We start from the raw sequence: 12,567 nt of genomic DNA on the forward strand, positions 1-12,567 counted from the left end.
TGGGGTGAAAGTGCTGTGTTTCCTCCTCTTTCTTCTGGCGTTGGCTGTCAAAGGCCTGTCGTACTCGTAGGTCTTTGGCCTCATGTTATGCTCCTAAATATAGCTCCTGCAGTCTCTGTGCCACACACAAACACATTGCAGTTTTAGCTGGGATTCCCAGGAGGGTTACTGGTGCATAGTAACAGCAGAGAGGCACTGAGTTACCTCATGATCCAACAAAACAGTGCACATGTGCACTGTTCTGTTGGGACACACAAACTGCTCCCTAAACGTTTTAAGTCTTTAAAATACTAAAACCATCAGCGCCGATGCATCCTTGATGGTCGTTTTTTAGATGCCCTGGTGATTATTCAGTTTTTACTCTGAAGATCACTGCAGAGTTAGGATTTAATAAGTCAGTCAGTGCAGAAATGTCTCTTTACTGATTTACTTTAAAAAAAAAAGACATCTTATAAGATCTGTATTGGTTCAGTCTCCCTCTTCTCATCCATCTATCTGTCATTTGTAATTTTCTCAGAAAGGGAAGAGATGAAATATGATGCTTCTCTGTTGCTTCCTCCACCCCTACCCCCTCCGTCTCTTTTGTTTGCTTCACTTTCAGTCTTTTGAGTACAGTTTAGTAGTTTTTACTGCACTTTTATTAGTATGCAATACAGTGGGTGCCCTGAAAATTATGCATGGTAATATCTGGAGATGTATTCCAAATGGTAAGGCTTGACCTAACTATATTTTTGCTGTATTAACATTTATATTGTGCCGCACCCACAGGCAAAATGGACAAATGTGTTGCAATAGTGTGGGTCATTTATAATGTAGTGAGAGCTGAATTCTGGGTCTCACTTGCACTGTGTCGCGCTTCTTATAACAAGGCTGTGGGTCAAGCTTAATTACATAGCACAGTTGTAGTGTGAAGATATTGAAAATGACTTGGTCATTTAAGGTGCGACATGCTGAAGTGTTGCATGTGGTTGTTGTAATTTGTCAATCCACAAAGGGATTTGTTTGATTGGGCAGCTTTGTGGTATAAATAATTCAGCTTTTTTCTTTGGTCTGCTTTCCACCACAGAGTCAAAGGATTTATAGCCGCTGGTCACTGGTGCAGCTCAGCTGTTTGCAATTTGACTACAGTCGATACAGATGAGTTAAGCTTTGACCTCTCTCACAATGTGCTCAGGTTGGACTCGTTTTAAAGGTCATCGGGGAAAGCACTGCGCAGTTAACAATGCAGAGATGTGGATTGTTACAGGGTGTTCATTAAACTCGAGTCCTGCTCTCAGGCCGTCCTGCACATCGTAGCTCCTTTAGTCTTAATCACTGGCGAGGCACTTGAAGTCCGGCACCTGCCTTGATCTGCTCTGAGAGTTTCTCAGGAGGTAATCAAGGAGGGAGAATGATGCAGGGATGAAGGGCACATTGTTGAGGAGAGGACACTCTGAGTCGCTTGCTTCCCTCCCAGAGGGAGGCGAAGAATCAGGCATCATCCTGTCTGACTTTATCTTTTCCAGAGACCATTTGTATTATCATAGCATCGCACAGCTGCAGCATCATTATGAAACAATGAGACTAGCAGGGCGAGGTGAAGCCGTCCTCTGCATCCAGTTGTGATTTTGTCATATTTGTGTGTTGCAGAGAAACAATGATGAGAATGGTAACTGCTCTGGAGTCAGCATGGAGTTTCCCACCACCAACCTGTATGAGCTGGAGAGTCGAGTCTTTACTGACCACTGGTCCATACCTTACAAGAGAGAAGAGTCCCTGGGCAAGTGTCTTATTGCCTCCACCTGCCTTGCCCGACACGGTGAGTCCACGTGTGTGTGTTTGTGTGTTTGTGTGATGGGAATTAGCGTTGCAGGCTAACATCTTTCCTCTGTGTCAGGTCTTGCTGACGCGGACGAGAACTGCAAGCGATTTATGGACCGATGCATGCCAGAGGCCTTTAAAAAGGTGAGCAACAGCAATAAGATAATACATGTGAGCCTTTGAGTAATTTGCATCCACAACCCTAATTTCCTGCTCTTTCTCTTGTTGCCTGTCACCAGTTGCTGACCAGCAGTGCCGTGCACAAGTGGGGCACTGAGATACATGAGGGAATCTACAACATGCTCATGTTGCTGGTGGAGCTGGTTGCAGAGAGGGTGAAACAGGATCCTGTGCCTGTGAACCTGATGGGAGTCCTCACCATGGTGCGTTGTCCAATTTAGATCCATTTACTGGAAAAGGCACGAAATATTATGCTTAATCATCAAAGCTCCTTCCTGCTTGTCTTATTTGATTCAGACGGCCACTTTGACATGGCTTTCATTCAATTAACCTTTTCTCATGAATCAGTCACAAGGGCTCGGTTACCTCCTGAGCAACTCAAATCACAACAATGGATAAATTAATTGAAATCTATAATATACAGAGAATCGCTTCCTCTCTCCTTCTTCAAAAAAAAATATTTGAATTGGCAAATGGATTAAATGGATCAATTATGTGAAGCCCCGTGGTAAGACTTTTGAAATTGTTTAAGTGAGCTCTTTGCCATTCAGTCTGGATCTCTGATGTCGGCTTTGTATCAGTTTTATGCATAAACATGTGGATTTCTTTACTGAAATCTACAAAGTTACGCAGTTTTGACTGCTTATCGGCTTCACCTTCACTGTCTTGCTTTGGATACAGTAGGACAGGATGCACTGTCCTCAGATGAATAATTAAACAATGATAAATTCACATATGTGAGACTTTTCAAGGTGACTACTAAGAAAAATGCAGAATAAGATATAAAAGGAATGCTAAGGCTAAGAGGTGATATACGGAAGCGAAATATTCATGTAAGCACATAACTCCGGTGATTTCCTCACTTTACTGGCTTCTGGTGAGGTTCAAGATTGATTTTAAGATTGTTTGATTTGTTTTTAAGCCATTGAACGGACTGGCTCCAGATTATTTATCAGACCTTGTTAAGGTCCAGCAGCCCTCCAGTGCCCTGAGGTCAGCTGACCAGCGGACTCTTGACCGTCCTCGATCCCTCCTAAAAACTAGAGGAGATCGAACTTTTGTGGTCGTGGCTCCCAGATTGTGGAGTAGTGTGCCCCTCTCAGATCGGTCTGTGGACGACCTTTATGCTTTTAAATCCCGGCTATAAACCCACCTGTTTGCCCCGGCCTTCAGCTGAGCAGAGCCTCCTCTGGACAGCGCACTCTCTCTTTGACTGTTACTACCTTACTTTGAAGTTGCCTTTTTTTGTACTGTGAAGCACTTTGGCGGGTGGACCTTTTTAAATGTGCTGTACAAATAAAGCTAATATTGACTTTAAGCTATGAAAAAAAACCCCTGTAATATTGGAAAAACTGTCAGATACTGAGGTGAGAAGCTCTCATTGCACATCTTTCACACTTCAGTCATAAAATCAACTCCCGTCACATCACTGATAAGAGGGTTAATGTTGATTCTTCTCTGTTCTTGTGTCCAGGCCCTTAACCCGGACAATGAATATCACTTCAAGAACCGGATGAAGGCCTGCCAGAGGAATTGGGCTGAAGTTTTTGGAGACGAGGCCAACATGTTTGCTGTCTCTCCCAGCAACACCTATCAGAAAGTAAGGGACACCTGCTTTGTTTGTACTTTTTGACGCAGGGTTGCTACAGCATTGCCTGTCAAATAAGCTGTGAAAAGTGTGTATGTAGATGGAAGTGATTAGCACATTCCTTACAGTTTACATCCATATTCAAAAGCAGACAGGCGAGCTCTTCCTCCCAAGTGTTGCGTAACTGGGCCGCGGGGACTTTGGAGAAACATGTGTGACTGACACACAACAGCTGTCATAAAACCCAAGCTGTGTATGTGTGTCGCAACAATTTGCAGTGTCATCCTCTGAAAACATAATTCATTATCTGTTTCAGGAGCCTCATGGTTGGCTGGTTGATTTGGTGAATCGAGTGAGTGATGATCTGTCAGCACGATCTCCATATGCTGCTGCCGATGGACCGACCCACCCCCTCATCTCACTTTTTCTTTTTGTGTGTGTGTGCGTAGTTTGGCGAGTTGGGAGGATTTACAGCCATCCAAACGAAGCTCAACACTGACGAGATCGAGATTGCTGTAAGGAATACCCGCCCTCACTTTCATCTTCTTGTTTGTTATCACATATGCGAACAAAAAAAAAAGAGATAGTTCCTGTTCTTGTGATGGATCGAAAGTCGATACAGGCAAAAGGTCATCATATTTAACCCCACTGCTCTCAGCTGCAGGGTGCTGAATGTCTTTCTCAGTAATATTCTCTTACACACCGACACACACACTCATCCGCCTGCTCCGCGGCGGTTGAAATACTCGGTTGTTGCGTGTGATCTGAGGAATCCTTGTACTGATGCTTCCTTCAGGGAACCTGGCCGGAAGCACTGCAGTGCATAGCCATTGATTCACCACACACACACACACACACACACACACACACACACACACACACACACCATTAGAATATTAAGGAGGAAAAAGCTCATTGAGGAGCATTGTTGGTCGTGGTGGGAGCTCAGCGGAGTGAGTAAGCCGTCAGATATCTAACACACTCCAAGAACAACAGAGAATGAGACAGTGAAAGTGAAAGGAGAAGAGATAATAGGAGTGCTCTTTTCTTGAGTGCTCCGTCCTCTCCTGACTCCCAGGGGTGACGCATTCATTTGTCTGCTTTGAGCAGGAAGTCAAGTGGGGTGGAGGGGTGGGGGAGAAGGGAGCATGGGAGAAGGAACATGCCGCTTTCTCATTCATAAAAATGCATAAACTCTCAGAGCTCTCGCTGGACCTGTGTCGGTGTGCGCTGAATGACAGGTGACAGCTGGGCTTAGATTATGGAAACTCGGGCCGACACCTGTTAATGCTAAGATCCTTTCACTCAGCCAGAAAAGCACAGTGTCGGGTTAAACACACTTTAGTTTGACCTGTAGCCCGCACACTTGTAACTCGGATGATGTTATTGAATAAAGAGTGACACCCATCAATGCCACAAGAGGAACTAGTTCAGTTGCAGTGTTGTGTTTATATCACACCTGGTGCTGACGATTTGGTTTCTCTTTTGGTTTGTGTATTGTTTGAGTGATTGTGTTTCATCTCTCCTCCTCTGCAGTGTGTATCAGCTCTGGTTCAGCCTCTCGGAGTTTGTGCTGAATATCTAAACTCAAGCCTTGTCCAGGTGAGCACACAAATGTCCTGTTGTGTGAGGACACCCAGCATTCGTGTCCTCCTTTCTACTTGTTAAAGACTGACGAGGTCTGACTTTCAAACAGGTGTTTGTCATAATTGATAAACACAAATACACTTTTAATATTCATCCTCTCAAGGGGCGTTGCATTAGCTTGCCACTGCCTCGTACAATTTTAATCTGAAATGAACCACAGCAACTTTCCTAACCTTGAACTGAAAGCCTCCGTCTCACTCCGCTACAACAAATCGTGACTGTTTGAAGGCACAGAAATTACAGAAAATACACAAAACAAGATGTAATCTGTACCAAAATTCAATTGGAATTTGAGTGTATGGTACTTGCTGGAGTCACTTGACATTCATCATGCAGATTTTTATGCTTGCACCCAACACACAAAAGTCGTGCAACAGTGTGGCGTGACAGTACAAAATTCTCCATAAATGCAGCGTATCTAACAACGGTCCAGCGGTCATGTTGTCAGCAGATATCGAGTGGAATCAAAGTCCCTCAAGCATATAGAAACTGCAGGAGGAAACCCAGGAAACTGCCTTCAGAAAGGTTTACCACGTTGCCCTCAGAGAGGGCTGGTGACGCTCACAGGCACGCCTGCCAATTTTCACAACAACAATAATAATAATGCATTAACTCATGAAAAGTTGATGCCGTGTGGTGTTTTCCAATGGGTTTTACTGCAGACCAAGACAAAACAAACCGGTTTTGACAGGTTTGAGACATCTGATATGACCATGATGCCGTTTCGAAAATGTTCAAGTTGAGCATGTTCAAACGTGAAATGACGTGTTTGCGAGGCTCTGACCTGCTTGAGACGATTGTGAATGCTGGTCAACTTCCCCCCCATTTAAGTTCGACCTTAATCTAACTGTAGACCATGTCCTAAGAACTTGTTTGTTTTGTCCCCCACATAAAATATATCGACCCCTACAGGCTGTCAGTTTTATTGCCTGGTGTGTCCTTTCTTTGTTGTCTCGGATGGGATGTATTTCAATGTTGGTATCAAGGTGCACGTTTGTTAACATGACCCCTGCTCTACATTTTGATTTCTATTCTATTTTTATTTGCAGTATCTTCTTACTGTCCTGCTGCTGCAGCAGTATTTTTTCCTCTACAAAGATTGAACCAAGTTTCTTAATATCTTTTTTTTTTTCTTCCTTTTTTTTTGAAGCCTATGCTAGATCCAGTTATCCACAAGATGATCACATATGTGCAGAACCTGGAAGAAAAGGACCTTAAAGACAAGGTATTGTTATTTTGGACCATCTCAAGATACCGTTTACAACAAGCTTCTTCAGACACTTTATGTGACTGTGCTGGATTTTCACAGTGTGCGGTGTGGGTTCATCATTTGCTCTCAGCTGGTGACATTTGATGGTTCCTCCACAATTAGGGCGAGATTGCAGGTGTAATACTGTGAGCCACATTAGACCACAGTTCAGACATGATTTTTATGAAACGTATATGAATACATGAATTTATATGAACTGTCAGGATCCCAGTTCTAGACTGCTTGTGTACAGTTGATCCAGAAAAGTGGCTATTTTGATTTTGACTTTCAACGTATAGTACTTTATCGTTTGTTCTTCCGCCTCAGCGTCTCGTCAGCATCCCAGATCTGCTGTCGGCCATCAAGCTGTTGTGTATGAGGTTCCAGAGGGAGCTGGTCACTGTCGTTGATGACCTGCGGCTGGACACGCTGCTGCGAATGCTCAAAACGCCTCACTTCTCCACCAAGATGAACTCCCTCAAAGAGGTCGGCATTTTCCAGTCGGGCTCAGACTCGCCCTGTTTGCTTTAACTTTTCTGGTATTTCTTTTAAACAGCCGCTGATCTCATATCGTGTATGTTTGTGTCTCAGGTGACAAAGCTGATAGAAGAGAGCACGGTGTCAAAGACTGTGAAAAATGCCATCGACACTGATAAACTGTTAGACTGGCTTGTAGAGAACTCAGTCCTGTCAATAGCACTGGAAGGTAAGAAAGCATGCCTGTGTGGTATTGACTTGAACTTTAGTTTATTGCACGGCAGTGCTTTGCAGGACAGACACTACGGCAGTTTTGCAGACTAATTGCTTCTGGAAGATTCAAGGAAACAGAATACATTGTGGATCTGTTTTTGTTTTAATCCAGGGAACATTGATCAGGCTCAGTACTGTGAGAGGATTAAGGGAATCATTGAACTGCTAGGCAGCAAACTGTCGCTGGATGAACTGTCCAAGATCTGGAGAATACAGGTAAAAATGAATGACTCCTCTGGTTTCTCAAACTTTTGAAATGCACCTGTGTATATTAGTGCGATGTGGTAAAACATTTCGTTGTAAATCCTTTGCAGGTTTCTCAGCTGAATGAAATTTTCTTACTTGTTGAGAACTTGACAAATGGAACTTTCCAAATCCCAGCATTTAAATGTGTTTTTCTTTTGACTATTCCAGGCAGGCCAGTCATCAACTGTAATAGAAAACATTCACACAATAATCGCTGCCGCTGCTGTGAAGTTCAGCTTTGATCAGCTCACTCACCTCTTCGTCCTCATCCAAAAGGTCAGTCTTTCTCTGTCTGCTTTGACTTTATATTCATTAATTTAGTTTCTCTATATAGTTAAAAATGACTTATCTGTTTGTTGTTTAGAGCTGGGAGGTTGAGAGTGACCGGGTCAGACAAAAGCTGCTCAGCCTGATCGGGAGGATAGGCAGAGAAGCTCGCTCCGAAGCTACAACAGGAAAGGTAGGTTACCTTTTTCCACCAGGCCAAACTCCTTTTTCTTTTTTCTTTTTTTTTTTTTTCTTTATTTCCCCAGATATAATTGAGACAGCTGTTATAAAAGGCTGACTGTTGTGTTGAATCTGAAGCACCTTGTGTTGTTGTTTTGTCTGCTTAGGTGCTGGAAGTGCTGTGGGAGCTGGCCCACCTCCCCACTCTGCCCACCAGCCTGGTGCAGCAGGCTCTGGAGGAGCACCTGGGGATCCTGAGTGATGCCTACGCCGTCAAGGAGACTGTGAAGCGCAGTTACATCATCAAATGCATTGAGGACATTAAGAAGGTGAGACAGATGCTGCAGTGTTGTGTTTGCACACGTGAGAGCTGGTGTCAAAACCTGTGGTTTAGTGTTTCTCTGCTGTGTTGCGCTAAAGCCGGATGCATCGATTGCCCGTTTTGTAGTTAAACGTGAGTGAAAAGAGATTGTGTAAAAGCGCACTTCACGAGGCCTCTGCATTTTTCAACCTGCTGTGACAGTTTTGTTTTAAAGTTAGCATGTCCTTGTTAGTGCTGCATGTTAACCCCCCCCCCCCCCCCCCCCCCCCCCCCCAGCCGATCTGCAGCAGTTTGCTAAACTCACCATCACCGTCCTGCAGTCTGTGGGAGGTGCAGCAGGCGGTAGAGGACAGGCATATATCTCCCAATAACAAACAGCAAATTCATTATTTATTTTAAAGGATATATTTTCTTTTCTTTGCTGGGTCAATTTCACAAATGCTGCCATGTCCTCCTTTTTTTTTTTTTTTTTTTTTTTCTTAGCAATAGTGTCAGTTCACGTTGTTGTGCAGTGAGTTTTCCAGGAATTGTTTTGCTGTGCCCACAGCTGAGGAGCAATGACAGGGTGTCCTGTTCACCAGAGGCTGTGTTAACGGAGTCGTCTGCAGCTTCAGTACATAGTAAAAGTAAAGACAGACATATATAATGATAGTAGTAAACAACTGAGATGATAATATTACATTTTTCCCTATATGTTGTCATCAAATTTAATGAAATTTTGTTCTGGTGAATTTATACATTGGATATAAAACATTTTGCCGTGTGTATCACCAGCCTCTGTAAAGCAATAACAGCTTCTCTGATTAGCCATGGACAGTTCACAAGAGAAATGTTTACTTCTTTTATCAGGAATATTCATTGATTTTTTTGGGGGGGGGGGGGAGAAATGCAACCACACTAAGAAAAACACTTAAATTCATCCTTGCAGTCTCTATCACCCATGAATACATCAGGTGAGAAGAATAGCTGTTTTATTCATTCGCACTTGCATTCAGTTGGCTGACGGAGCCATTAGTCTTCAAAAGTTCTTCTCATCAAGGTCACTAATAATTTTACTGCTTTTTGCAGAAACCCACTCATGTATAACAAGATTGAACATTAATAGTAATGCACAAACAGTAATCAGTTTCATGTTTTAGATAGTTTTGATTTAAAAAATGTTCTGGTGTGAATTACATCACATTTTCAAATTAATCATACATTTCAAAAATATGTTTGACCGCCACTAGAGGGAGCAGTGCAGCGTTAGAATCGGTGGCCTCCAGCTTTAGGAAGTGAGCTTTTAGCTGGAAGTTCAGAGATTTAAATCAAAGTGCAGGCCCCCCTCTGTGAGACCTGGAGCCAGACCCTCAGCCTCAGCTGTTCAGGCTGTGTGTTTAAAGGGATCCACTGTGAAACCTGTGCCAAGTCCAAACTGATTTTATGATCCGCTGTGGCAACCATGAAGTACAGCAGCCAGAACTCACAAATTAAAGCTCATGCTTTTTATGAGGTTGTTGATGTGCTTTTTTTTTCTTCTTCTTCTTTTCTTCATACAATTATTGCCAGGATACTCAGTGATACTGTTTTTATGTATTTTTGAGTTTGTGCTGTTGCAGCACAGCACTTCTGTTCTCCACATATTTTGAATAGGAAAATAATCCCAGTATAGAAGGGATGTTAAAATTAATGTTTTTAATGGAAGTTGATTTTCCTAGCTACACACTTGTAAACACTTACTTGCATATAGAAAAATAAAGTATTGCAAACTGAACTTTAAAGACAAGATTTAATTTAATGGCATAAGAAAGTAATCTTTTGAAATGTCTTAAAAATGTCAAAATGGACCAGAGATTTGCCAAAGTGTCCTTTTGAAGAGGTTTTTCCTGTCATCGTTCTGCTTTTTCTTGTCGGTATCACTGAGCCAACACAGCAGTCAGCCTGTGAATGCGGTAGAGTCTTTTAACTGAATACAACAGAGAAATGGTTTATGCTACATCTGCATCCCTTGTAAAGATTTCAGATGTTATCGGGTGTATACACAATGTGTGCAAATGTCCCTGTTCAAATGAAATGTATGTCTCTAGACTCACAATCCAGAGGACAGTAAAGGCAGCGACATTCAAATCCCATTTCATATTGGCACTTGGGGCAAGAAGAAATCAAACTCTTTGGCTAAAGTAAGAGAAGAATTTTGTGTAATCTGACTGTTGCTCCAATCTCACTGCTTCCTGCCTGCCTGCCATCCAGTCATGGTGGAAGGGCTTGCCAACAAAAGGGTTTCACTGGTCACAGGGTGATAATTTCACACATGATTTAAATGCAAGGTAGTTTAACCAGGTGTGTGTTAATCTTCCGCTTGCCGCACTGAGAACGTTTTGGCACTTACTAATGATTACACAGTGGTGTTGATCCTGTCCTGTGTGGGAGCTGGCTCAGTTCAGTGAGCGATTTGGCAGCTGGATGACGAGTAGTCAGCTTTGGTGGAAGTGCAAGCACATTTACTCAAACAACAAGGAATCTATTCAGAGCCATGGGTGCCTAAAAGAGTTTGTGTAGTTTTTACATTTGTTGAACGACCTTTTAAAAAATGATCAATTTAAATTAAAGTGCTTTATATCCCCAGCTCTGAATATTTTCCATCTTTCTTTCTTTTTTTTAATAAAGTCTTTCCACACAAAAAAAGTAAACATATTATAAGTGAAATTTATTTGTGTGTCCCAACAGGCCTCTCAGCAGAGCAGTCCTCAGACCGTCTGGGTCGTTCCAGCTCTCCGTCAGCTGCATGAGATCACCCGCTCTTTCATAAAGCAGACCTACCAGAAGCAAGACAAGGTAGCACCAACGGGAACCCAAACACATCATCTCGGTGTCCTGCAGTAGCACCCGCAGTTTTAACGCCTTCCGCTTTCAATTCTTCTTTCAGAGCATTATTCAGGATCTGAAGAAAAACTTCGAGATCGTCAAACTGATCACGGGATCCCTCGTGTGCTGCCATCGACTGGCCGTGACGGCGGCGGGTAATAACAGCATCTCAGGCTCAACCCTGGTGGATGGACGATACACCTACCAAGAGGTTCGTTGGTCATGTCAGACTCTTTGCTCATTTTAACAAAGTGTTTTATGTTTTTTGATTGTGTGTGTGTGTGTGTGTGTGTGCACGATTCAAACTGACATACATCTTTCTGATTGACTGTCTTCAGTATCTGGACAGCCACCTGCGCTTCCTGGCCTTCTTCCTCCAGGAGGCCAGCCTCTACCTGGCCTGGAACAGGGCCAAGGAGCTCTGGGAGTGTCTGGTGTCGGGGCCGGACGTTTGTGAACTTGACCGTGAGGTATGGAACCGGATGAAGCCTGCTCATCAGGCATTTGTTGGTCATGAAGTATAGTGGTTTTTGGAATAAAAAAGGAAGGAAGCAAGTGCTCAGGGTTAATCTGTGAGGTGAAAAAGCCTCTGTATGTCCATCATATCAAGACGGTGATAAAGACATCCTACTGCCACCTGAAGAATCAAGCAAGAGTTAAAGGCCTGATGTCTCAGCAAGAATAAAAGGCGCTAATTGGTACATTCATCTTCGGTAGACAGAGCCAATTTAATGTTCTCTTTACTGGCCTTTCTAAGAAATCTATTTGTCAAATAAAATGGCTCCCATCAGTTCTTGAGTCTCTGCACCGGCTTCCTGTCAGTCACAGAATTGATTTTGAAATACTAATCTTAGCCTGCGAACCTCAGACCGAGACTGGTTCACACTTTTCTGATCTTTTGATATGTTGTGATCAATCCAGGCCTCTCAGGTCATCTAGATCAAACCTGCTTTTGATTTAGAGCCCGACCCAAATACGCAGAAGATGTTTTTAGTTTTTATGCACGGAACATTTGGAGCAAACACTCACAAACCTGCGGAATGGTCAAACCTTGGTTTATGTTGAGGGAAAAAAAGGCAGAGTGTGGTTACATGGTGTTTTTAATTCGGAATTATATTCATGAGCGTTGTGTTTACATGGGAGAAAAGAAGGATTAAATCCTCTCTCACGTCGGAGTCTGTGAAGCGTTCTGATTGGACAGGGGGCGGCCGTGACGTACTGACGTCCCCCTTAAGTAAACGGCGTTTTTCTCTTCTTTCTTTCTCGATTCACTTTGGCGCTACAGCTTTGAAAATGTCCGCGTTGTTAAGCAATGCGCTCATTTCATTATACCCAATTCTTGTAAAACTGCCGTTAAATAAATCGTCTCCATACGAGTCGTAATGCGGACTGCAGGCCGCCATCTTGAATAATTACATCATCATGACGAAGCATGCGCAGAACGACCACAATGAAGTCGTGCCTAATTTATATATAACTCCGCTTCCAAAGGAG

At 43.1% G+C, this 12,567-nt stretch overlaps 1 protein-coding gene across 3 annotated transcripts in view; it reads left to right on the forward strand.

Moving 5' to 3' along the window:
• usp24 (ubiquitin specific peptidase 24) overlaps positions 1-12,567 on the forward strand; it is a 44,763-nt gene that overhangs the window by 5,969 nt on the left and 26,227 nt on the right. For 2 of the 3 annotated variants that reach the window (XM_030082812.1, XM_030082813.1), the window contains exons 2-19: positions 1,630-1,798; positions 1,877-1,944; positions 2,040-2,183; positions 3,455-3,580; positions 3,885-3,920; positions 4,018-4,083; positions 5,105-5,170; positions 6,366-6,440; positions 6,792-6,950; positions 7,056-7,170; positions 7,327-7,430; positions 7,629-7,736; positions 7,825-7,920; positions 8,075-8,236; positions 10,296-10,388; positions 10,936-11,043; positions 11,135-11,284; positions 11,412-11,543. In XM_030082812.1, coding sequence (XP_029938672.1) covers positions 1,630-1,798; positions 1,877-1,944; positions 2,040-2,183; positions 3,455-3,580; positions 3,885-3,920; positions 4,018-4,083; positions 5,105-5,170; positions 6,366-6,440; positions 6,792-6,950; positions 7,056-7,170; positions 7,327-7,430; positions 7,629-7,736; positions 7,825-7,920; positions 8,075-8,236; positions 10,296-10,388; positions 10,936-11,043; positions 11,135-11,284; positions 11,412-11,543 — 1,977 coding nt within the window. The remainder of the gene's footprint in view (positions 1-1,629; positions 1,799-1,876; positions 1,945-2,039; positions 2,184-3,454; positions 3,581-3,884; positions 3,921-4,017; positions 4,084-5,104; positions 5,171-6,365; positions 6,441-6,791; positions 6,951-7,055; positions 7,171-7,326; positions 7,431-7,628; positions 7,737-7,824; positions 7,921-8,074; positions 8,237-10,295; positions 10,389-10,935; positions 11,044-11,134; positions 11,285-11,411; positions 11,544-12,567) is intronic. The other variant, XM_030082814.1, reaches the window with a different exon arrangement.

This window comes from Salarias fasciatus, chromosome 23 (genome assembly GCF_902148845.1).
Source record: "Salarias fasciatus chromosome 23, fSalaFa1.1, whole genome shotgun sequence".
Taxonomy (NCBI): domain Eukaryota; kingdom Metazoa; phylum Chordata; class Actinopteri; order Blenniiformes; family Blenniidae; genus Salarias; species Salarias fasciatus.